We start from the raw sequence: 25,926 nt of genomic DNA, 5'->3' as shown, positions 1-25,926 counted from the left end.
AGACTTATTTCTGCAGATCTTGATGAGGGCAGGGCGTGTCCCCAGGGCCTCACAGCAGTGAGGGAGGGGTGAGTGAGTTAAGATGCTCTGGAAAGACAGGATTACTTGAGTAAGAGGCTGCTAAGGGACATGCCTGTGAGGTCAAAGGGGGCGGGAACAGAAGAACGTAGGGAGAGCCTTCAAACCACAACATAAAGTAGGTCTGACATGTGTGAAGGTGGTGGGGAAGGAAAGAGGTCTGGGGAGAAGGATCTCAGACCTCAGTTCAGTTCAATCACTCAGTTGTGTCCGACTTTTGCGACCCCATGGACTGCAGCATGCCAGGTCTCGCTGTCCATCACCAATTCCCGGAGTTTACTCAAATTCACGTCCATTGAGTCAGTGATGCCATCCAACCATCTCATCCTCTGTCATCCCCTTCTCCTCTACCTTCAATCTTTCCCAGTATCAGGGTCTTTTCAAATGAGTCAGCTCTGCGCATCAGGTGGCCAAAGTACTGGAGTTTCAACTTCAGCATCAGGCCTCCCAATGAACATTCAGGGTTGATTTCCTTTAGGATGGACTGGTTGGATCTCCCTACAGTCCAAGGGACTCTCAAGAGTCTTCTCCAACACCACAGTTCAAAAGCATCAATTCTTAGGTGCTCAACTTTCTTTATGGTCCAACTCTCACATCCATACATGACTACTGGAAAAACCATAGCTTTGACTATATGGACCTTTTTTGGCAAAGTAATGTCTCTGCTTTTTAATATGCTGTCTAGGTTGGTCATAACTTTCCTTCCATGGAGTAAGCGTCTTTTAATTTCATGGCTGCAGTCACCATCTGCAGTGCTTTTGGAGCCCCCCAAAATAAAGTTTGTCAGTATTTCCACTGTTTCCCCATCTATTTGCCATGAAGTGATGGGACCAGATGTCACGATCTTCATTTTCTGAATGCTGAGCTTTAAGCCAACTTTTTCACTCTCCTCTTTCACTTTCATCAAGAGGCTCTTTAGTTCTTCTTCACTTTCCGCCATAAGGGTGGTGGCATCTGCATATCTGAGGTTATTGATATTTCTCCCAGCAATCTTGATTCCAGCTTGTGCTTCATCCAGCCCAGCGTTTCTCATGATGTACTCTGCATATAAGTTAAATAAGCAGGGTGACAATATACAGCCTTGACGAACTCTTTTCCCTATTTGAAACCAGTCTGTTGTTCCATGTCCAGTTCTAACTGTTGCTTCCTGACCTGCATACAGATTTCTCAAGAGGCAGATAAGGTGGTCTGGTATTCCCATCTCTTTATGAATTTTCCACGGTTTATTGTGATCCACACAGTCAAAGACTTTGGTGTAGTCATTAAAGCAGAAGTAGATGTTTTTCTGGAACTCTCTTGCTTTTTGGGTGATCCAGTGGATGTTGGCAATTTGATCTCTTGTTCCTTTGCCTTTTCTAAACCCAGCTTGAACATCTGGAAGTTCATGGTTCACGTACTGAAGCCTGGCTTGGAGAATTTTGAGCATTACTTTACTAGCGTGTGAGATGAGTGCAATCGTGCGGTAGTTTGAGCATTCTTTGGCATCTCAGGCCTAGAGTTGTCCTAAGATAGATCTGCCCAGGCTGCTGGGGCATCCTTGAGCCAGTCCTTGACTGGAGGAGTCCCACAGTTCACCAGAATGGGCCTGTGTGAGTACTGCACAAGGATCAATCCCTTCCTGAGGGAACCTACAAGAGGCCTGGCTTCAGTGAAAGCATGCTGAGGGATCTAGATAAACAGCAGCTGGGACTGTCAGTCAGTTTTGCTTCCATAGCAGATCTGAGCATCATGGATGCCACAGTAACTGACAGGCAGAAGGTAGGCCATGCCCCAAGGATATGGGCCAAAAGCAGGGATGCCAGGATCTGTCACCTTGATGCAGGGAGAGGGGGGTGGGCCCATGGACCTCTCTGAGTGAGACTGCATACACATCCCTGTTAACATATATATATAGTGGTGAGTCCTTATATATACTGAATGAATAAAGTCATTCAAATCTCACCATTATAGAATTATTTTCTGTTATGAAATTTTGAATTTCAGAAATTTTGCAGATTTCCTTCCAGGTCTTACCGTAATTACATTATTGCAATTCTCATGCATGTTATACTTCATATGTTTTAAAATATTTGATATTTAGAATATTTCCTCTTGTTTCTACCATAGCCTTCATAATTATGCTTTTTAGTAACTGAACAATATTCAACAAAATGGATGTACCAAAATTTCCTGTTTTCCAGTATTTCCATTATCCTTATTTTCTTCCATATTATAGGTAATGCTTGCATGTGTATCTTTGGACATACATGACTTAATTTCTGATGGATTATAGCTCTAGGATAAACTTCTAGGTTTGAAGTTACTGGATTAAAAGATACAGTTTTGTGATTGTGTCAAACTTTGCTCCACTGCTTTCTAAAAATATTATGTCAGCTACATTATGTGTATGTTATCTATTGCTGCATAAAAATTATCATAAAATGAAGTGGCTTAACATAACCTACAATTACTGCCTCACTGTGTCTGCGGGTTGGTGATCCAGGCTTGGTTTAGCTGTGTCCTCTGCTTCATGGTGTCACAGACTGCAGTGAAGGTGTCGGCTGAGCCTGGGGTCTCATCTGAGACCTGACTGGGGAGGGATTTTCTTCCAAGTTCCCATGTGCTGTCAAGACTCAGCTCCCCGCGGGCTGTGGGGCCTCAGGCCTCGGTGCTCAGCTGGCTGTGAGTCAGAGGCTGCACTTGGTTCTCTGCCACGTGGGCCTGTCCAACAGGTAGGATGCTTCATCGAAGCATGCATCTGAGAAAGTAACAGTCTGCTGGTAAGACAGAAGTCAGTCTTTTCTAATAATCACAATTGCCTTATTCTGTCGTGTTGAACCAAGAGAAGGAAGGGGAGATGACGACACCGGCCAAGAACACAGGAGCAGGGATCACTGGGGGCCATCCTGGAGGCTGCCCCAGAGTGTCACCAAGAGGACACATTGCTCCAACTTCACCACAACCTCAACCACCCAGAACGTTCTAGGATTTAGAAATTACCTGTACAGCAGGGGTAAAAGACCATCTCCTACTTTAATGACTTATTCTCTAGTGTGGTGTTCCCCCCAGGGCCACCTGGGTCCTTTGCTTTCAGCTGCTGCCAATTAATTTCCCGAAAGGTGTCAACTGGGAGCCGTGTAAGGACATGCCCCCATCGGGGGTCTGAGAGCTGTGAGTGGAGCTCTGATTGTGAGGCAGCGTCCCTGAAGGGGCTTCAGCCTCAAGAAGCTTCTGGTATTTGAACAGCAACTCCAAGACCTGAGCACCCTACTACCTGTACCCCTAACATTTAGGAACCAATCTTCTCTTAAAGCTTACTACAAACGGGTTCACATTTTGCAAAATTTACTTTCACTGTCAGGACAATCCTGTAGGATACATATTAATGTCCCCATTTTACAGAGAGGAAACTCAGGATCACAAGTGTGAAGTCACTTGTTCAAGGTCACTTTGACAAAGTGGCAGGAAAGAAAGTGAAAGTGTTAGTCGTCTCTGACTCTCTGCAACCCCATGGACTGTAGCCCTCCAGGCTCCTCTATCCATGGGATTCTCCAGACAAGAACACTGGAACGGGTTGCCATTGCCTTCTTTAGGGGATCTCCCCTACCCAGGGATTGAACCCTGCAAGGGGACTCTCTATCATCTAAGCCACCAAGGAATTGCTGCCCCCTCTTTGTTCTCTGCCTCCTAAGGTACCCCAGTTCTCAGCTGGGGCCTCCTAAGGCTCCATAACACCCCACCCCACCTCCCCATCCCCACCGTAGCACTAAACATTACGGAAAGGGTGGACCCTTTCCCTTCAGTTAGCTGGAAGGTCTCCCCTGGAAGTTCCAGAAATCTCGGCTCAGTGACCTTTTATTTCCTGGTCAAAGAGATGAGGCTGAAAAGTCACCTCTAAGTGGCAGTGGGTGAAAGGCTATAGAGACCACAGAACATGGTTTTAACCTTTTTGGGATAAAGCCCTGAACTGCTTTAAGGGGCACAAAATATCACAGAATCTGGGGAGTCAGCTTCCTCAAAAGCCTCTGAGAAAGGGGTCCCTGGAGCCCTGAGAAGTAATCTGTGCCCTATAGGAAGGGAAGTGATGCACAGCGTCCTGTTTCCTCCATGAAGTCATCAATCGTGGCCAGGCCAAGCCCTTGAAAAGTCCTAAGTCGGGAAGGAAGGACGGACAGGGTCACACATGATTCACAGTGGCCGTGCCCAGGGCACCCAGTAAGCCATTCCATAACTGCTCAGAGACCCTAAGGAGCCAAGCCTGTGTCTGTGGAGCTTCAGAGCCTTGTTCATTTATTCCCAAATATGGAGCTCCTCAGTCAAGAGTTGTAAACGGGACATACAACCCTGCCTGTGCAGACAGTTCATTTCAGCAGAGGATATGCTCAGCCATGGTCACTTCACTACTAGGTGCTCTAGGAAGAGCACTAAGGTGCAAAGGGTCTTCCCAGATGGTGTTAATGATAAAGAATAATAAAGAATCCCCCTGCCAGTGCATGAGATCTAAGAGACACAGGTTCCATCCCTGGGTTGGGAAGATCCCCTGGGGAAGGAAATAGCAACCGACTCCAGTGTTCTTGCCTGAAAAATCCCATGGACAGAGGAGCCTGTATTTGTATAACTGAGTCACTTTGCTCTACAGCAGAGAATAATACAACGTTGTAAATCAACTATACTTCAATAAAATAAAATGAAACTAAAAGAATACAGGAATGACCAAGGGAACCTGGCTGACTCATCACAACTCTCCTCACCTTCCCTGCTGGGGTCTCCTGTCCAAGCACCAAAAGTGGGGGGGGTCTGTCTATCCAGCTGAGGACTGGAGGGAAACAAAACCCAGCAAGGTTGCAGCCTCCCTCGGTCCCAAGTGGGACAGCAGGCATGGCCCATTGCCCAGCGGCACCCCTCTGCTCTCCTCACCGCCCCTTGGCCCCATTCCCATCTCCCTTCATGGTCCCTACCCTCCCCAAGCACTCACCTGCTCTGTCCTGACTGCAGGGCCTCAGCTTTGCAGGCCTGCTTCCCCTCTCCCTCGGCCAGAATTCTGAGCAGGAGGTCCCGCTAGGTTCCAGCAATACCTTCTCCCTCCTTCAGGCCCAGGGGCTCTCCTGGGGCCCTGCAGGGCTGCTGGGCACCCAGCCTCTCTGAGCTGCCATCTACACTGGATACATGTCCCTCAAAGCCCCACAGTGAGCTCTGTCTCCCAGCTCTTGGGCCCATACGGGCTTCTCCTCTCGGCCTCTCAGGACCTTTAACCTCTCCACAGGAGGTGGAGACTGGGATCTGACCACCAGGCAAACTATGTGGTGAGGACCGTAAGAAAGCGGCTGCATCCGGCAAACACCTCCGGTGGGGAGATGCGGTTCGACCCCTTTGCTGCTAAGTCACTGCAGCTGTGTCCGACTCTGTGCGACCCCATAGACGGCAGACCACTGGGCTCCCCCGTCCCTGGGATTCTCCAGGCAAGAACACTGGAGTGGGTTGCCATTTCCTTCTCCAATGTGTGAAAGTGAAAACTCTCAGTCATGTCTGACTCTTCTTGACCCCATGGACCGCAGCCCACCAGGCTCCTCTGTCCATGGGATTTTCCGGGCAAGAGTACTGGAGTGGGGTGCCATTGCCTTCTCTGTCTGACCCCTTTAGCCCCTTGTAATCAAACAGCAAGGAAGACAGCCTTCTGTTTATTTAGGCGCTGGCACCCAGGCCCTCCTGTAATGACCTCACACAACCCCAAAGGCATGCCAGGGAGTTTACATCAGTCCCGTTTTACAGTAGAGGAACCAAGGCTCAGATTCATAAAGGGACGTGCTGGAGGTGACTTGGGTCATGGGTGGTGGGCTGGGGCAGGAACTGGGCTGTTAAACCCCAAAGCTGCAAGTCTGCTGACACTGGGCTGTGGGCTTGCCCGAGTCCACGGCGAGTGGCACCTGCCTGATCTGGAACCGTCCGGGCCACGAGGCCCTCAGGAGCCGCCGGGGCCAAGCGCTGCCCGCCACATCTGCAGCACCGAGTCCCGGCGGGCAGTGTCAGGCAGGTGTTTGATGCGGAACCAGTGTCTGGGAACGACGTTCCCGCTGGGCGTGTAGAGCTTCTCCCCCCGCTGGCCCAGCAGACTGCGAAGGGCCAGGTTGCCCGACAGAACCTTCTCATAGAATTCCACCCCGCCCCGGGCATAGGCTGCAGACAAGGAGGCCGTGCGGTGGTCCAGCCAGGCTTCCAGGGCGTGGGTGAGAGAGTCCGTGGAGAAGGCGTAGGCCACGAAGCCTGCCGCTGCTGCCACCAAGTTGAAGGCAGCCCGCAAGCTCATGGGGCCCCCGTAGAGCCCCAAGGCATGCTTGGCCCCCACACTCAGCGCCCAGGTGCCCGCCAGGCAGGCTGGGGCTGGCAGGGCCTGCAGGGCGGCCGCCCCACTCTCTAGGTACACCACCTCCTTGGCCAAGGCGAACTTCTGGGCCTCGTGAGACAGGGTCAGGGCATCTCTCAGCCGGGCGCCCGCTGGGCTCCGCCAGTCCACGCGCTGCCCGTACACCACCATGGGCCGGTCAGTGTTGGTCACTGGGCCACCCAGGAAGCTGGCGGGGATGCCCACGACGGCCCCGCCAGGTAGTCTCGGGAAGCCGGCACTCACAGGCTGGAAGGTGAAGGTGGTGAAGGCCTCGAAGTGGTGGCCCGAGGGGATGCCAATGTCCTGCTGCACCTCCCGGAAGAGCCTCTCCAGTTCTGGGGACAGAGGCGCCGGCTGGCCCTGAGGCCAGTACTGGTACAGCCACTGGACCACAGGATCCGGGAAGAGGTGGTATGAGATCTGGGCCCCGAACAGGCCTGCGCAGGAGCCCACCAACAGGCCCGTCCTGTGTCTCTGCACAAACACCGTGGCCAGCCACAGCGGACCTGCCATGAGGGCTGCCACCACTGTAACCTGGGCCAAGAGAAAGAGAAGTGAGCCAACAACTGCCGGGGTCAGCCTGCAGACCAAACACCCCCGGGCCACATCCCCTTTAACTGAGGCAATACGCACAGTAGCCGAGAAGTGGCCCCAGCTCTGACTCTATGTCACCACTTAACCAAATGTGCGCGTGACAATGGTCTACCAGGAAGGGGTCTGTGCTGAGTCAATAAACACACGCGAAACAATCAGGGTCTGGCAAGGAGCAGACGCCCCTCGGCCAAGGCGAACTTCCGGGCAACCTGAGACAGGGGTCAGGGCATCTCTCAGCTGGGGGCCCGCTGAGCTCTGCCAGTCCACTCGCTGCCCGTAGACAACCATGGGCCTGTCAGTGTTGGTCACTGGGCCACCCAGGAAGCTGGGGGGGATGATCCTGACGGCCCCGCCAGGGAGTCTCGGGAAGCCATGGAATGGCTATAATTACAACTTTGATTCCCACGGCTAGGAACGGCCCCAAGCAACCCACCTCTCACCCCACTGCCATACTGAACATGAGCACTAATTTAAACACGAAACACATGCTCGGCTTATTCCATCCTTACTATATGCCCGGCCCAGTTCCGAGACCTTTACACATATTATTTAACAACTGAATCCTTACAACTCTGCGCCCTTATCATTGTGATGTCCCTATTTTAAAGCGGTGAACACGGAGGCACAGAAAGGCCTCAACTAGTAACGTGGCAGAACTATGTCCCTCCAAATTCATACAGTGAAGTCCTAACCTCCAGGAGGAGGGATGTGACTGTATTTAGAGATAGGCTCTTTAAAGAGGTAACTAAGTTAAAGCGAGGTCATTAGGATAGCCCCTAATCCAATCCAGAGTGGGACTTTCGGACACAGAAGGACTACGAGGACGCAAGCCAGAAGGTGACCATCTACAAGCCCGTGGAAGAGGCCTCAGCAGAAACCAGCCCTGCCAACACCTTGATCTTGGACCTCCGGCCTCCAGCATTTCAAGAAAACACATTTCTGCCACCCAGTTCTTGTCACTACAGCTCCAGCAGACAAATACAGGCCCAGTATTTGAACACAAGTGTCCACAGCAAATTTTCCACTGTAGATTATTTTTTATGATAAATTATAAACATGCAGGAAAGTGGAAAAAATAGTATATTACAAACTAATTTCAATCTGTCAAGTCACGGTTAGCTTTGTTTCATCTCTACTCAAACGCATAATCCCCTCCAGCTAGTTTATTTCCAAACACAGTAGGGCCATGCTATTATTTCATCCGAAAATATTTCAGTAAAATTCACAATTGTTTAACTTCGGCTGAAGCTTACTGTCTTCCTGTCTGTTCAGTGTTTACTTAGCAAGTAAATTGCTGCAAACAAGAAGCCAGCGTATTCCTTGAGAGTCACGTCACTGCGCCTTTTCGCCAACGAGGCAACCAAAGCCAGGACAGAAAGGGTCCAAACGTAGGTCCTAGCTCCCCCAGGACCCCTAGCACCAAGGCCGCGCGCCCCAGGGAGGCGTGGGAGGGGGTGCCGCGCATCTCGCAGGCTGCTGGGCGAAGAAGGACCGCAGGACCCTTGTTCCACGCGGGATCCCCTGGCTACGCCCACGGCTGGAACACACCGCCTAAGGAGCCCGCAGGGGCCCGCTGGTCTGCCCGCCCCTCTCCGCGCGCTCACCTCCGCCGCCGCCGCGCCAGGTACGCCGAGCACGTGGGCGGGGCGGGGCCAGGCGCAAAGCACGCCGGCCGGCTCTGGGGGCGGAGACAAAGCGGCGGGGCCCTAGGGGGCGGGGCTGAGGCAGCGGTGCCCGCCCGCCGGCTTCGGGGGCGGGGCTCCGGGGGCAGAGACAAAGGGGGCGGGGAGCTCGGGGGCGGAGCGCGGGGCGGGACCCTGGCTGATCCGCTCGAGCCGGGTCTCCTCAGCCAGTGAACGGCCTCCGGCGGCTGTCTGGGCCGTCCCTGTTTAGCACTGGAGAGACCAGCGTCAGGGCGTGGGTCAGGAGGCCTCTGGCGGACCTTCTGTCGGAGCTCACGCCCCGCCCTCCCGCCAGGTCCCATCCTTTCCCGTCGGGAAGCGCTCTGTGCTGGCGGGCCCTCTGCCCCAGCTCCTCCCAAGTGATCCGCACTGCACGGTCCGCGGAGCGGCGTCACACCTGTCAGCCCACCTTCCCAGCTGCTGTGTGAGGGTCAGGGGTCAGCCTGCCGGGGCCCAGCCCATCCTTTACGCGTGTCTGTGGCTGCTGTCCCTTAGAAGGGCAGAGGGGAGTAGCCGGGACAGAGACAGTCTGTCCAGAGCCTAAAACACTTACTATCTGGCCACTTGCAGAAGAGGTCTGCAGACCCTGAAGTACAGGTGAAGTTGTGGGGAATTTGCTGGTGATGGACCAAGCTTTGTAAAGTCACAGTGAAGTCTGAGAGGCCTGCAAGGGGTGGGTGATTGGGACTAGATTAGAGGATGAACAGGATATGAATTCAGGGGTAAGCATCCATGATGGATAAAAGGGCATCTGATGGTTGCTTTTTCCCCCATTGTGGTGACGTACACTTATTTACCATCCTGACCATTTTAAAGCATATAGTACAGTGGTGGTGCAGCCGTCACCACTGTCCACCTCCATAGCGCTTCGTCTCGTAAAGCTGAAGCTCTGTATCCATCAGAGAAGAACTTCCATTCCCCTTTCCTCTGCTCTCTGGCATCCACCATTCTACATTCTGTCTCTATATTTTGACCACTAAGTATCTCCTGTAAGTGGAATCAGAACTTCCTTCGTTTTAAGGCTAAAGAATGTTGCACCACATGAATATGACAGGTTTTGCTTATCCACTCACCTGTTGATGGGCACTTGGGTTGCTTTCGCATTTTTGCTATTATGATCTTGCTACTGTGAACATAAGTGTACAAATATCTCTTCAAGACCCTGCTTTCAATTCTTTTGGGTATATACACAGAAGTAGAATTGTTGCATAATATGTTCATTTCACTTTTAAAGTTTTTGAGGATCTGGCATCCTGTTTTCCACAGAGGCTGTACGGTTTTACATTCCTGCCAACAGTGCTCAAGCGTTCCTATTCCTTCACATCTTTATCAATGTGTGTTATTTTATTTTATTTTTTTTATAGTAGTCATTCTAGTATGTGTATGTGGTGGTATCTTGTAGTTTTGATATGCTTTTCCCTAGTGATTAGCGATTTTGAGCACCTTTTCATATGCTCCTTGGACATCTGTATGTTTTCTTTGGAGAAACGTCTATTCAAAACCTTTGTCCATTTTTTAATTGGGTTGGGTTGTATGTGTGTGGTTGAGTTTTAGGAGTTGTCACAGATATGTGATGCAAATATTTTCACCCATTCTGGGGGTTACCTTGTAAATCTGAGGATATTGTCTTTTGATGCACAATATTTTTAATTTTCATAAATTCCAAATCCCCTATTTCTGTTTTGTTCTCCATGCCTTTTGTGTCATATCCAAAAAATTATTGCCAGAGCTAGTGGCATGAAGTTTTTGCCCTATGTTTCTTTTTAAGAGTTGTATAGTTTTGGTCTTTGATCCATTTTGAGTTAATTTTTGAATATGCTGTTAGGTAAGGATCCATGTGGATAGACAGTTTTCTCAGCAACACTTGCTGAAAAGACTTATTTTTCCCCATTGAATAGTCTTCACACCTTTGTCAAAAATCATTTGATCATATATGCCAGGGTTTATTTCTGGACTCTTTATTCTGTTCCATTATTATATGTGCTAAATCACTTCAGTCACGTCTGACTCTTTGCAACCCCATGGACTGTAGCCCGCCAGGCTCCTCTGTCCTTAGAACTCTCCAGGCAAAAATACTGGAGTGGGTAGCCATTCCTTTCCCCAGGTGATCTTCCCAACCCAGATATTGAAGCCAGGTCTCCTGCATCACAGGCAGATTCTTTACCGTCTTAGCCACCAGGAAAACCCTCCATTGATTTTTATGTATGTCTTTACGCCTGCACTCACACCGTTTTGACACTGTAGCATTTTAGTAAGTTTTGAAATCAGGGAGTATGAATCCTTCAGCTTAGTTCTTTTTTCAAGATCATTTTGTGTATTCAGGGTCCCTTGAACTTTCATATGAATTTTAGGATGAGTTTTTCTATTTCTGCAAAAAATATCATTGGGACTTTGACAGGGATTGCGTTAATCTTTAGATTGCTTTGGGGAGTACTGCCATCTTAATAATATTAAGTCTTACACTTCATGAACATGGGTTGTATTTCCATTTATTTATGTCTTCTTTGATTTCTTTCAGCAATGTTTTATAGTTTTCAGTGTATAAGTCCTTCACCTCTTTGGTTAAGGTCATTCCTAAGCATTTTATCCTCTTGTTGCCATTGTAAATGGAATTGCTATCATTTCCTGTTCAGATTGTTTATTGTTAGTGTATAGCAACTGACTTTTGTGTGTTGACTTTGTATCCTGCTAGTTTGCTGAATTCATTTATTAGCTCTAACAGGTTTCTGTGCAATGTTTAGGGCTTTTTAAATGTAATTTTGTATCATTTATGAACTGAGATAATTTTACTTCTTCCTTTCCAATTTGGATGCCTTTTATTTCTTTTCCTTGCCTAATCTGGCTAGATCTTCTAGGACTATGTTGAATAGAACTGGTGAAAAGTAGGCATTCTTGTCTTGTTCCTGATCTTAGAGAAAAATCTTTCAGTCTTTCACCATTGACTAGGATGTTTGCTGTGGATTTTTCATATATAGCTTTTATTATGTTTAGGCAGTTTCCTTCCATTCCTAGTTTGTTGAGTGTTTATTCATGAAAAGGTGTTGAACTTTTCAAATGCTTTCCCTGCATCAGTTGAGTTGATCATGTGGTTTCTGTTCTTTATTCTGTTGATGTTGTATATTATATTGATTGATTTTCATATGTTGAACCATCCTTGTATTGTAGGAATGAATCCCACTTCATCATGATGTATAATCTCTCCAATATGCTGCTGAATTCCTATTTTGTTGAGAATGTTTGCATTAACGTTCATAAGGGCAATTGGCCTGAAGTTTTCTTTTCTTGTAGTGTCTTTATCTGACTTTGGTATCAGAGTGACGCTGGCTATGGAATGAATCAGGAGAAATTCCTTCCTCTTCAATTTTTTGGAAAAGTTTGAGAAGGATTGGCATTAGTTCTTCTTTAAATATTTAGTAAACTTCACCAGTAAAGCCACTGGCTTCAGGACTTCTCCTTGTTGGGAGACTTTTGATTACTGATTCTATCTCCTCACTTGTCATAGGGCTTTCAGATTTTCTATTTCTTCCTAAAATGTTTTCTGAGGAGGCTTCTGGGCATGAAAGGAATACTTAAGAGTTACTTATGCTTTAATTACTATCAATTACTATTTAATTACTGTTGATTAAGGATCAAGTTTAAATATCTCGTACCTCTTAAGCCTAAAACCTCAATTTACAAATATTATCTTATTAATAAATTCAGTGATCTTTGTATAAAAATAAGATTTTGTTTCTACCCGTTCTTTGGTTAACTGTCAATTAACCATGGGCTTTATAATGAAATCTTCCTTTAATCTTACCATAGCACTTCTGTACTTAATTGGTCAAATTCTCTTGGACATCTCAAACTATACTTTCAACTTTAATTTAGTTGATTCTCTTAAATATAACAATATCCAACCCCTGCCAAGTAGTCTTATTCCCAAATCAAATCTTATAAGCAAAATATTCTTAACCACTAAGCAACTCTTATAAATCTAATAAAACACAGAAATGTAACAGATCCTGTAAACAGAACCTGTTTTAAACATCTTAAATGAAGTACATATAAAACAGAGGAATAAAACTTGTTATTACAGATAACCTACCCAGCACAGAAGTATCAACCTAGGTAGATTCTTTCATTTACCTTGACATCTCAAATGTATTCCCCTAATCCTGGAGCACAGAACCACCCTCATGGGCCACTTTACCCTGAGGTGCTGTGGACTGAACCCTTGGTGGGATATTCTTGCTCAGGACAGGGGTCCAGAACAACAAGGGTCCAGGTGGATTTGTCATGAGTTGGCACTTATTTACGGAGATAATTGGACTTCTCAAGCCTATGGTCTTTTTTGCCATAGTAAAATCCTCCACAATTTTTCATTGCTTGAGTAGAGCTGATACGATTCTGCATCTCCTACCAGGAGGGCAATTAATATTTCAGCTGTTTGATTTGTAATGATGAAATTTTGATGCTGACCAACACTTTAGTGCAGTATACACATAGTTTGGCTTCATCAACATACTGTAAACATCATTAAAATCTTGTACGTGCCTTTTCCCCTTCCCCCATTCTTTCCCCTAGTGTGTCTCATATGGCTCTGCAGAGAGCTACTGCTTTCTTTCTGGTCCCAAAACTGTCACAGCTTGCTCAGTGGGAGCTCCTCGCAACTGGCTCCTTTACCCTTTCAAATTGTCCCGGATCACTTTGAAAGCATACTTTCTTTCTGGCAACAAACTCATGCTCCAGGAACATCTTAATTATCCTTGTGCTGAGATATAGAATCGGATACTTTCCAAGGTTCCTTGCTTCCTTCTCAGGAATGGTACTTGAAACCAAAGTCTAAGAGCTTTGGGCACATGTCAGACCATGCTACTTGGCCCCGGGAGTGGACAGTGGCTCAGTGGCCATTTCAGAGGCAGACCTCGAAAAGATGTATTTTTAAAATGTCATTGAATCATATCATTTTTTTTCTTTTTTTGGCCCCATGGCATCTGGGATCCTCCTGAACCAGGGATGAGAACGCTTGTCCCCTGCATTGGAAGCATGGAGTCTTACCCACTGGACCTCACCACCACCAGGGAAGTCCCTGGAATCATACCATTTTAAATTTAACTACAATTTGACTACTTAAACAGACCTTGTTCTAATGTAAAATGTTTTTGTCTTTTCTTTTATACTAGTTTCCCTATTGCCACAAATACTAACTTTAATGAGCATGCCATCTATTATAATACTGGTATTATAATTTGGTAGAATATAAACCAAATTAGGCCCTGGGTCCCTTGCCTTGGCTGCTCTGCACAGCCCCCTCTGGCTTCCCAGATCTGATATTTCCACCAATAATAATAATTTTTCTCATTCCTTAATATCTTTTTTGATATCAGAAGCTGGTGATGACTATAGTGTGAACAGTTTGAGTAGTATCAGCTCATTTACGAATAAATGAAAGATTTTATTTTTTCCAATAATTGCTACCAGCTGTACTCTTCAAACCATCTCATTTCCTGCTTATTAGTAGGCTCCCCTAAGGATGCACAGTCTGAGTCTATAATTTGTCAGTCAGTGTTGGTTACTTAGACAATATCACTTTGGTTAAGACTCAGTCTCATTGTTTTGAAACGTCAGTCTCATCTCTCACCCAAAACTGCCCTGGCCACACCAGCAGCCTCCCCCAGGATAGGCGAGCTGTGTGGCTCCACTGTGTGGGGTGGAGGCTTGGGGCGTGCAGCCTGGTTCGTAGCTCTTCTCCTGGGGAGTCCCCATCTGGAAGCACAGAAAGAGGAAGAACGATGTCTCCGTCTGCGACGATTCACTGGCGGCCCTCCTTCCTGCAGTTCATGATGTGAACGACTGAGGGTGGTAGGAACCGGCTTCCGGCCTCCTTTCACCTCTCGGTTAACCCAGCTTGACTCCTGGTGCTGGCTGAGGTAAACTGTGTGGCGGAGCAGATTAGTCTTGGTAAGTCCTCTCGATGTAGTATCCAGGAAAAGGTGGGAAACCGGTTTGGTTAAAGGTCCAGAGTTCTGGGCTGGAAGTTACAGGAGATGCCCTGGGTATCCTGTTTAGGCTTGCAGTTCAGATGCTTCAGCCTGACGCTGAGGGGGAGCTTTGGAAGGCCAGGGTTTGGGGGCGCAGCAGAACCAAAGGTGCCCAAAGGGTGGCCAGTCGAGCTTCAGGCAGTGGGGACCTGAGAAGTAGCCTGTCCTTAGGTTCAGGTCACCTCTACCACTGGGGAGAGTGATCGCATAAGCAAGGGTCCACTTCTTATGGCCTCTAGTGGGAGAGATACTGCACTGGACCTGGGAAGGGCATGTGTGTGCATGTGTGTGCCTATGTGTGTATGTGTGTGTGCACAAGGGCTGGCGCTGGTCACTACTGGGGGCGTAAGTATGGTCTGTCAGTCTTCAGGCTCTTTCCCACGTCTCGCTTCCTCTCAAGTCTTTTCACAACAGCTTTAACAAACTTCCTGCAAAAAGAATATCTGAAAAGAAACTTCTGCTGAAGACCCCGCTGTTGGAGAATGTGTGACCAGATCCCTGTGTCCATGCCTTGGCTGAGTCCTGTGAGCTGATTCATCTCTTTGGTGGTAAGGCGCAGACCCCCTCGAACTTCTTTAAGGAAAGGAGGGGCTGCTGTGAGGCAGGGCCCTGGGACCGGGCTGGCTGGGAACCTTGCCGTTCAGGGGTTACTGAGGGGCTGTCACAGGTGAGAAGAAAGTACGGAGACCCTGGTCAACAACACTGAGCCAGTTTTTTTTTTTTTTTTTTCAATTTTAAAAAGTTGATATGTTGTATTTTCATTTTTTTATTCAGTTCAAGAACTTTTCTTTTATTTATTTTTTGGCCACGAGGCATATGTGCTCTTAGTCCCCTGAGCAGGAACTGAACTCACACCCCCGGCAGTGGTAGTTACCCTCTTAACCACTGACCGCCAGGGAAGCCCCCAACCAGTTTTAATTTCCTGTTTTAGATGATTGTGCCACAGTAGATGTCAACATCAGGGGAAGCTGGATACTATATATGTGAGCTCACTGTGCTGGTGTTGCAAGTTTTCCTTAAGTCTAAAATTATTTCAAAATGAAAAAAATTTTCTTAAATTACCACTGCTTCGGTCCTGCCCGGCAAGCAGCAGGAGCTCAGATTTGTCAACTACTGTTGAATAATAGGTACCCTTTGCAAGTTTCCTAAAGTCATTCTCACAGCCCTGCGGGCAGTGAGCACTGGAGCCTGGTCTTACATGTTCAGAGATGTTAAGGGGGCCACGTGGTTAGTAAGAGGAGGACCAGCATCCACCCACAACCAGACGGCCACCCAAGCCAGCAGTCTCCACCGCCCGATAGAGAGAGCCGAGACCGGGGGCAGAGGAAAGCTAGAAGCAGAACCCAGAGAAGTGAGGGCGTGGAGCCCCGGGAAGAGGAGTTTATAGACTTTATCCTGGAGGCCGGTGGTTCTCACTCCTGGCTACACATTAGGTCCACCTGGAGAGCTTTAAGGATTATTACTGCCTGGGTCCTACCCCAGACAATCTGATTCAGCTATTTTGTTTCGTTTTTGAGTACAATTCACAATGTTGCGTTAGTTTCAGGAGCACAGAAAGTGATTTAGTTACACATATACATGTATCTATTCTTTTTCAAATTCTTTTCCCATATAGGTTATTACAGAATATTGAGCAGAGTCCCTGTGCTACCTAGTAGAATCTTGTTGGTTATCTATTTTAAAGACAGCAGTGATTCAGCTGGTTTTTATGAAGCTCTCCATGTGATTCTGACCTGCGGCCAGCTCATGCGTGAGGACGGAGTCATGTTAACACACAGTCAAAAGGCCTGCTTTTTACTGACTATTCACCAGGACTCCTGACCCCAAGGCAAAGCCCTGCCACCCCAGCTGCTTCTGAGCGTCCTCACACAGGTGTTATTCATTCCTCCCAGGCCAGGCAGCAAGTTCCAGTCGCCCCACAGTGTCCCCTCCATCTCTGGCCTCCTCACCTGTGTCTGCTGCTTGCACAGCTACTCAGGAGCCGGTGTCCTCACCAGCACTGCTCTTCCTGGGAGCGGTTCCCAAGGTCAGCGTCAGGGGTGCTCAGGGGCCGTGGGGACTGGCGGGGGAGCACCCCTCCCCAGCCCTTCTGGCCTCTGGCCCCTCCAAAGGGCTCCCAGCCTCTCAGCACTCGGGAGCCTTTGTGCCCACACTAAATCTTGCAGCAAGAAGCTCCAAACACTGCCATCATACTAATGACATTTTATTTTTAAAAAGAAAAAACTATAAAATATGTACATCATCTGTATTTCAGTCTTTTTCTCTAAAACTTTAATTCCCCGGATTAAAATGGCCGGAACATAAGCAGACACAGGACCATGGTGACCTGCAGAGAGGATGTGAGAGGCACTGATCCCCCGGTGGTTTTCATTCTAGGATCAGGTAGGAGTTGAGCGCTTTGCTCCGCAGGTTCTTCATCTCCTCGAGCACCTTCTCTCCGGCCTTCTCCGTTGGCTGTGCCTGGTCTTTCGCCTCTCTAAATACATACATATACACATATATAAAACACAAACCTGATGAGGACCCATCTGGGCACCTCCTAAAACAGTCAGTTCACCCAGCACCACCCCGCTTCTGGGTTCAGGGTCACCAGTGATGCCTCACGAAGACGGGAGGAGCTGTTTATGCCCAAACACAGTATAAACCATACTTAGTGATCAGTTAGTTACCAGTGAAAACACCTGGCTGGAAGTGATTCAAACCTGATTTCCAGTCTCAGCTGCACTAGGTTCTTAGCAGAGCCAAGTGACCTAAACTCTCAGCCTCTGTTTCCAGAGGTACACGTGGTGGGCATTCCCATCTCTGAGGATTGTTGCAAAGGGGAAATGAGAACTTATGCATGGACATCCCGGCATGATGGCTTCTAAATGCTCAGCGGGCAGGAGCTGAGTCTTTATGAGTAAAGTGGACACACAGTATCTCTGACTCTGACAGTGGCTCCGGAAGGTGGGACTCCAGAGGGAGGGTTCTGCACCTGGGTCGAGGAGTGGCTGATGTGGAGCCTGGGTGTTGCTGGCATGGTGAAGGGTAGAACCTTCCAAATATCTGGGAGGATAGGATTAGTGTATTTGGCTGAAAGCACAGACGTCTAAGGACGGTGAGCTCAGCTATATGATCTGTCCAGTCAGAAGAATTCAAGAGAAAATTAAGTGCTTCCCCTCTGTGCTCTCAGCAGCACACTGTCGACAACAGTGAGGACCTAGAAGCCGCCTAAGTGTCCATGAGCAGAGGAATGGATAAAGAGGACGTGGCACATACACACGCCGGAATATTACTCAGCCATGAAAAAGTATGAAATAATGCCATTCGCAGCAACATGGATGAGCCTTGAGATTATTATCTAAGTGAAGTAAGTCAGGAGAGAAAGACAAATGCCATATGATATCACTCACATGTGGAACATAAAAAATTGATACAAATGAACTTACTTACAAAATAGAAACAGACTCACAGACATAGGGAACAGACCTGTGGTTGCCAAGGGGGAGGGGGTGGGGGAGGGATGGATGGAAATTTGGGGTGAGCAGATGCAAACAGTACGGAGAGAATGGACAAACAAGGTCCTACGGTGCGGCACAGGGAACTATACTAGTACCCTGTGATAAACCATAATAGAAAAGAACACGAGAAAGAATATATGTATATTACAACTGAATCACCTTGCTGGGCAGCAGAAATTAACACAACATTGTAAATCAACTATACTTCAATAAAACCAGAAAAATAAAATTAAGTGCTTGTGAGATATTTCCTAAGGAGCGTGAAACTTCCTAAAGTTTTGGCAAATGCCTGAAAGTTTTGAAAAAGCAGAGGTATCTCAAAATGAAAAATTAAGACTTCCCTAGTAATTTAAAAAATTAATTGGCACCACTTTATGAAATCAGTCTAAAAATATATAGTTCATGTCAGCCCTTAAATATATTAATGGCTGAGTGATATTGTGACAATCTAAGGGGAGCTGAATGACTTTAGCTCAGCAACTAAAGTCACTCACACAGTTTCTTGGATATTTTGCAGTATAATTCTCTTTAGTAGGTCTTGAGAGGGTGAGATCACCATCAAGATAGCAAGGAAGCTCTTGGGTTGATTACAGCCTTCAAGAAGGAGCAGATGATTCTTTGCATCCATGAAAATAGGTGTTTGCCAGAAACCAAGTAGACAGTAGTCTTCAAGGGGACATTAAGTATCACTGATGTGTTTTTTATTTCTGTCCCTGTCTGACCAGCTCTCATGTGTGTCTGTCTGACCCTCTGCTTCCAGCTGAAGCTGAAGGAGGTGAAGAAAAGCACAAGTAAGGACTGGGAAGACAGACCGAGCGTCGGGTCATGCTGGGTTTGCACGGAGAGAATTTCAGAACTGAGTCCCTGCCGCACCGCTCAGGGAACCCTACTCAATATCCTGTAACAACCTATAAGGGAAAAGAATCTGAAAAAAAGGATACACACACACACACACACATGTGAGAATCCCATGGGCAGAGGAGGCTGGTGGGCTACAGTCCGTAGCGTCCCGCAGAGCTGGACGTGACTGGAGCGACTTAGCGCACACACGTAGTGGTGGCTTGGTTGGTAAGTCATGTCTGACTCTTGGGACCCCATGGACTGTAGCCCCCAGGCTTCTCTGTCCATGGGGTTTCCCAGGTAAGAATACTGGGGAGGGCTGCCATTTCCTTCCCCATATTTCATATATATATACATATATATGTATATATATATATACACACACAATCACTGTGCTGTATACCTTAAACTAATACAACATCGTAAATCAATTATACTCCAATAAAAATTTGAAAAAAATCATCTGTGAGATATCATTGGAATACTATGCAGCCAATAAACTGATAATTATATTGATAATCTTGGCACATGAAAAAAGGTATAAAAATAATTTAAACTGCAAAACAGGTGAATTCAAAATGCCATGGATCTATTTATTGAAAATGTGTGAAATGTATGTGTGTTTTGAAAAAAAATAATAACTTGGTGTGCAGAAAATGCTTAGTTTATTGTTGTTTTTTCTGTTTTTTGTGTTTTTGGTAAAGTGGCTGAAATACATTAAAAAAAGAAAAGAGAATTTTCTTCTTTGGGTGAAGATATATAAAGTAATAAGTTCTATTTCATTTAATACTCATTTGATAATCAAATGGCATTTGATATTGCTTTCTGTAGTCAAAATGGTGAAAAAACCAGGTGAAACAGCAAGTAAACAATGAGGTATTGGATATTACCCTGCTCATGGGGCAAACTGGTCTAAGTCCAGGGGCAATTTTTCAAACTGAAAAAAAGAAGGTTTTATTTAAAACTCTTAGCCATATGTTTGAAACCTGAAACAAAATGCAAAGTGCATCTCTTTGTTGAGGCGTCAGATGTACTATGTAGTGTAACATATTTTGTTGCTAAATAGCTGATTAAAACAGATGCTCACTGAAATTCTATTAAAATTTTGTTTCTCTAAATTTTGTTTTAGAAGCTGCTAATCTACTTTCTGAGAAGTGCTAGTTTGCTATAGGTTTCCGTTACTATTGCAAATGAACCAAAGGAACCCCTTGCTCCTTTAAGATATGTGGGCATTCCTTTCTGAAAAGGCAGGGCCTCCTCCAAACACCCTGAACAAAGAAGACAGACTAAAAAACTTACAGCATACACAAGGAAGGGTAATTATCCTTAATATATGAGGCAATCTTACAAATAAGAAAAAGATAAAGACTTTCTGCACTACAGGCAAAAAAAAGCCCCCATAAAAGAAGAAAAATATTTGATAAGTGTAGGAAAATTTTTACCATCACTCATAAACGAAGAAGTTAAAATTAAAACAATAATGTGTTCATTAACAACCTATCATGTTGGAAAAGAAGAAGAAAACGTCTGATAATATTCCACATTGTTCAGGGCATTTGAATGTGGGCATCCTGACCTCTGCTGGTAGGACGTTTGTTGATGTTTTCCTGGATGGTGCAAAGCACTATGTATTAAAACCTTAAAATGAACATGGATTTAGTATTTATGTTTCAAAGTTTATCCTAAGGAGACAGTCTGATAAGTTTGCTAGGAATTATGGCACAAGGAAATCTGTTGCAGCCCTATTGGCAAGAGCAAAACATTGAAGAGTTAACATGATCATCAGGAGAAAGATCGGTTAGCACACGATGGTATATCTACCAGTAAGATATAAAGGTGGATATCTATATTTATAAACATATGATAACAATATGCTAAATGAAAGTCTAGAAGATAAAACAATATGAACAATATGATAGAACTCACTTAAACACAGTTGGCCCTTTGTGTCCACAGGTCCAGCATTTTCAGACTCAACCAACCCCCAGGTGGAAAAAAATATGAGAAAGTTCCACAAAGCAAAACTTGAATTTGCTGCATGCTGAAAATTATTTAAAAATCATTTACACTCGATGAGGTATTATAAGTAATGCAGAGATGATTTAAAGTACAGGAGGATGTGCATAGGTTATATGCAAATTCTATGCCATTTTACATAAGGGACTTGAGCATCCACAGATTTTAGTACCCAGGCTGGGGGGTGTCCTGGAACCAATCCCCATGGATACCATGGGACGATTGTATATACAGATTGTATATACAAAATACAGTAGGTGTTTGTGTGTTATTTAAATAATTAAAGTATTAATACTTGGAAGACCACATACCAAAATGTACAAGGTACTGCCCTTGGGTGGTAGGATTATTGTTTTTATTTCATTCTTTATATTTTTCTATATTTCCTAACATTTTAGTAATTTAAAAAGACTTAAATAATTCTAAAAGGATATCTGGAATTTCAAACTTACAAACCATGTGAACTCTAGTGGTTATTTCCTTTACCAAAGTATTCTTCAAAACCAAGTTCTGAAGGATGATGGTAATGTCTGCCTAGCTAGCTGTCCCTGATGCAGAGACGCAGGAAAGGGTTCACATGTGCAGGGCAAGCACCGGAGAGGTGTCCTCACATCGGCATCTCATGGAATCCTCACAACCGCTCGGGAGAGAGGTTTTGTTTTCTGCACATTATGAATGGGGAGACTGAGGCCCAGTGACTGAAGATAAGCAATGAGGCTGGAGGTGGCATGGCTGGTAAATAGGATACATGTCTAAACACCTATAGCACTGGAAACGTGTCTCTTTGGACATGTTTTTAGATTCAGACAGTTCTGGATGTCATGTAGGACAAATTTTATCCTGGGCTACCTCTTCCTAAGGCATAAAGCATCCACTTACTTCTCCTTCTTGGTGTCCCTGTAGTCCAGCATTGGGAATTCTGCTTCGATCATTTCTGGAGTCAGCATAATGTCCATACTCTGTTCACAGAGCTCACTGAAAGGAATAACATAGAAATGTACTGCAATCCTTTAAGAGTTACATGATTCCTTCAACATTACTCACACCTCTACTTCTTGGATCTACGTTAAAGAGAGTATAAGACTGATAAATAGCTTTCTATCAACCAACAACAGTAGGAATGGTTATTTATAAGCAGAGAATAACAAGCAGTTTAAAAATGGGGTTTGTTGGAGAAGGAAATGGCAACCCACTCCAGTATTCTTGCCTGGGAAATCTCATGGACAGAGGAGCCTGGCAGGCTACAGTCCATGGGGTCGCAAGAGACAGACACAACTTGGTGACTAAATCACCACCACCAAAGATATATCTGGATACTTTTGCTTAACATAATGTGTTGGAGAATCATTTGTTTTATTATGTGAATCAGTAACTCATTATTTTCTAGTCCCAGATATATCACATTCTCCAGTTGGTGGACATTTGCTTCTTTCTAGCTTTTAACTCGAATGGATAAGGTTGCTATGAACATTTTTTTTTCCAAATCTATTATGTGGATATATGGTTCATTTCATTTCATATTATCTCTTGGATAAAACCTTTAGGAGTGACACTTCTAGACCCACACATATACAGTGAATTGATAATTCACCTTTATTGTGGTATAACTGAAGTATACCAAACTTCACTAGTTTGGGCATATATATACCCTCTTGATCATGATAAATAGTCCCATCATTTTCCTGTGTATCCTGTGTCAAGTATCTGTAATCCATTTACATTTAAACACCCTGTCATAGGAACACATAATTTGCTTTCTGACACTATAGTTTGCATTCTGTAGACTCATACAAATGAGATAACACAATATGTGTTCTATTTTTCCTGGCACAGTTCTTTCACTCAGCATAAAGATTTTGAGGAACGGTCCACATTATTGTGCATTTCTGTAACTTTTTCTTTTCATTGCTGAGTAGTATTTCATTGATATACCACTATTTGCTTATCTGTTCAACTGTTGATGAATATTTGGATTTTCCCAATAGTTTCTGGCTATTACAAATAAAGCTGCAATGAATATTTACATATATGAAAAAATAAAAATAAAAATGGGGTTTGTGGTGATAGTTGTTGATGTTCAGTGGCTAAGTCATGTCTGATGCTTTGCGGCCTCAGGGCCTGTAGCACGCTAGGTGCCTCTGTCCTCCACTACCTCCTGATGTTGTTCAGTGGCCAAGTCATGTCCGACTCTTTGTGACCCCACGGACTGCAGCAGAACAGGCTTCCCTGACCTTCACTATCTCCTGGAGTTTGCTCAAACTCATATCCATTGAGTTGATGATGCCATCCAACCATCTCATCCTCTGTCACCCCCTTCTCCTCCTGTCCTCAATCTTTCCCAGCATCAGGGTCTTTTCCAATGAGTCGGCTCTTTTCATCAGGTGGCCAAAGTATTGGAGCTTCAGCTTCAGCATCAGTCCTTCCAATAGATATTCAGGGTTGCCTTTATTTAGGATTGACTGGTCTGATTTCCTTGCTGTCCAAGGAACTCTGAAGAATCTTCTCTAGCACTACAGTTCAAAAGCATCAATTCTTTGGTGCTCAGCCTTCTTTATGGTCCAACTCTCACAGCCATATATGACTACTGGGAAAAACCACAGCTTTGACTATACAAAGTCAAAGTGATGTCTCTGCTTTTCAATACACTGTCTAGGTTTGTCATAGCTTTCCTTCCAAGAAGCAAGCGTCTTTTAATTTCATAGCTACAGTCACCGTCCACAGTGATTTTGGAGCTCAAGAAAATAAAACCGGTCTCTGCTTCCAGTTTTTCCCCTTCTATTTACCATGAAGTGATGGGATCAGATGCCATGGTCTTAATTTTTTTTAATACTGAGTTTCAAGCCAGATTTTTTCATTCTCCTCTTTCACCCTCATCAAGAGGCTCTTTTATTCCTCTTCACTTTCTGCCATTAGAGTGGTGTCATCTGCATATCTGAGGTTGTTGATATTTCTCCTGGTAATCTTGATTCCAGCTTGTGATTTATCCAGCCTGGCATTTTGCATGATGTTCTCTGCATAGGAGTTAAATAAGCAGGGTGACAATATACAGCCTTGTCATACTTCTTTCCCAATTTTGAACCAGTTGTTTCATGTCCAGTTCTAATTGCTGTTTCTTGACCCACATACAGGTTTCTCAGGAGACAGGGAAGGTGGTCTGGTACTCCCATCTCTTTAAGAATTTTCCACAGTCTGCTGTGGTGCACAAAGTCAAAGGCTTTAGCATAGTCAATGAAGCAGATATTTTTCTGGAATTCCCTTGCTTTCTCCAATGAATGCTGGCAATTCAATTTCTGGTTCCTCTGCCTTTTCTAAACCCGGCTTGTACATCTGCAAGTTCTCAGTTCACATGCTGTTAAACCCTAGCTTGAAGAATTTTGAGCATAACCTTGCTAGTATGTGAAATGAGCACAATTGTCTGGTAGTCTGAACATTCTTTGGCATTGCCTGTCTTTGGGACTGGAATGAAAACTGACCTTTTTCAGCCCTGTGGCCACTGCTGAGTTTTCCAAATTTGCTGGAATATTGAGTGCAACACTTTAACAGCATCATCTTTTAGGATTTTAAATAACTCAGCTGGAATTCCATCACCTTCACTAGCTTTGTTCATAATAATGCTTTCTAAAGCCCACTTGACTTCACACTCCAGGATGTCTGGTTCTAGGTGAGTGACCACACCATCGTGGTTATCCAGGTCTTTAAGACTTTTTTGTATAGTTCTTCTGTGTATTCTTGCCACCTCTTCTTAATCTTTTCTGCTTTTGTTAGGTCCTTACTGTTTCTGTCCTTTATTGTGCCCCCTTGCATGAAGTATTCCCTGATATCTCCAATTTTCTTGAAGAGATCGCTAGTCTTTCTCATTCTATTGTTTTCCTCTATTTCTATGCATTGTTCATTTAAGAAGGCCCTCTTCTCTTTCCTTGATATCCTCTGGAACTCTGCATTCAATTGAGTAATCTTCCCCTTTCTCCCCTGCCTCTCGCTGTTCTTCTTTCCTCAGCTGGTCATAGCAAATACCCTTTTCCAATGACACCAGAGGTGACTGCACATGGACATCTCTGGATGGTCAAAACTGAAATCAGACTGATTATGTTCTCTGCAGTGGAAGATGCAAAAGCTCTACATGGTCAGTAAAAACTAGACTGGAGCTGACTGTGAGACTCAGATCATGAACTCCTTCTTGCAAAATTCAGGCTTAAATTGAAGGAAGTAGGGAAAACCACTAGACCCTTCAGGTAAGACCTAAATCATATCCCTTTTGATTATACAGTGGAGATGATGAAAAGATTCAAAGGATTAGATCTGGTAGACAGACAGCCTGAAGAACTATGGACGTAAGTTCACAACATTGTACAGGAGGCGGTGATCAAAACCATCCCCAAGTAAAGGAAAAATGGGGTTACAGAATGCATATTGTTTGCAGGTGTACATGCAACATTTACCAGTATTGACCGTATCTTGGACCGTAAGGAAAGCGTGAATATTTCAAAAGGTTGAAATCATTCTGAGAATGTTCTGTAACCACAATGGAATTAGATTAGAAATCAATAGCAAAGAAGATAACCAAAAAAATCCACAATTGCTTTAAAAAGAAAACAATATGCTTCTAAATAATCTACAGGTGAGAGAAGAAATTACAGGGATTGAGGTTATTTTTATATTGAGGTCTGCTACCTGTTACAGCAGGGGTCAGGAAACTTTTCCAGTAAAGGCCTCAGTGGATCTCCTTTACAATTAGCTTCCCAGGTGGCACTAGTGATAAATAATCCGTCTGCCAATGCAGGAGCCATAAGAGACACTGGTTTGATCCCTGGGTCAGGAAAATCCGCTGGAGA

The 25,926-nt window shown here is 45.2% G+C and overlaps 2 protein-coding genes and 1 long non-coding RNA gene across 7 annotated transcripts in view; 1 reads left to right on the top strand and 2 right to left on the bottom strand.

The window, feature by feature from the left end:
- Positions 1-5,719: 5,719 nt before the first annotated feature.
- On the bottom strand, positions 5,720-8,705 carry TMEM177 (transmembrane protein 177). Of its 2 annotated transcripts, none has more exons than XM_061135754.1 (2): positions 8,638-8,705; positions 5,720-6,973 (listed from the first exon to the last, which is right to left on the bottom strand). In XM_061135754.1, the coding sequence occupies exon 2, from the start codon at positions 6,950-6,952 to the stop codon at positions 6,017-6,019; it is 936 nt and encodes a 311-aa protein (XP_060991737.1). In that variant the 5' UTR covers positions 6,953-6,973; positions 8,638-8,705; the 3' UTR covers positions 5,720-6,016. The 2 variants fall into 2 exon arrangements, with proteins under 2 accessions (XP_060991737.1, XP_060991738.1); XM_061135755.1 differs by lacking the exon at positions 8,638-8,705 and adding an exon at positions 8,287-8,566.
- Positions 8,706-14,245: 5,540 nt separating this feature from the next.
- Positions 14,246-19,642, top strand: LOC133050932 (uncharacterized). Of its 2 annotated transcripts, XR_009691731.1 has the most exons (5): positions 14,246-14,658; positions 15,139-15,286; positions 17,047-17,120; positions 17,914-18,087; positions 18,964-19,642. It is a non-coding gene; the product is annotated as an uncharacterized LOC133050932 (long non-coding RNA). The 2 variants fall into 2 exon arrangements; XR_009691732.1 differs by lacking the exons at positions 14,246-14,658; positions 15,139-15,286 and adding an exon at positions 16,296-16,764 and having other exon boundaries at positions 18,999-19,642.
- The window catches only part of CFAP221 (cilia and flagella associated protein 221), a 121,875-nt gene continuing 112,656 nt past the window's right edge, over positions 16,708-25,926 (bottom strand). For 2 of the 3 annotated variants that reach the window (XM_061135237.1, XM_061135236.1), the window contains exons 23-24: positions 21,974-22,069; positions 16,708-17,214 (exon numbers count right to left, since the gene is read on the bottom strand). In XM_061135237.1, the coding sequence (XP_060991220.1) occupies positions 17,106-17,214; positions 21,974-22,069 (205 nt within the window). In that variant the 3' untranslated portion in view covers positions 16,708-17,105. The remainder of the gene's footprint in view (positions 17,215-21,973; positions 22,070-25,926) is intronic. The other variant, XM_061135238.1, reaches the window with a different exon arrangement.

Source organism: Dama dama, chromosome 33 (genome assembly GCF_033118175.1).
Source record: "Dama dama isolate Ldn47 chromosome 33, ASM3311817v1, whole genome shotgun sequence".
In the NCBI taxonomy this organism is placed as follows: domain Eukaryota; kingdom Metazoa; phylum Chordata; class Mammalia; order Artiodactyla; family Cervidae; genus Dama; species Dama dama.
This window is presented reverse-complemented; position numbering and strand designations above follow the sequence as displayed.

Excerpts from the sequence above, each read along its gene's own strand:
- TMEM177 (XM_061135754.1), bottom strand. The coding sequence starts at position 6,952 with ATGGCAGGTCCGCTGTGGCTGGCCACGGTGTTTGTGCAGAGACACAGG.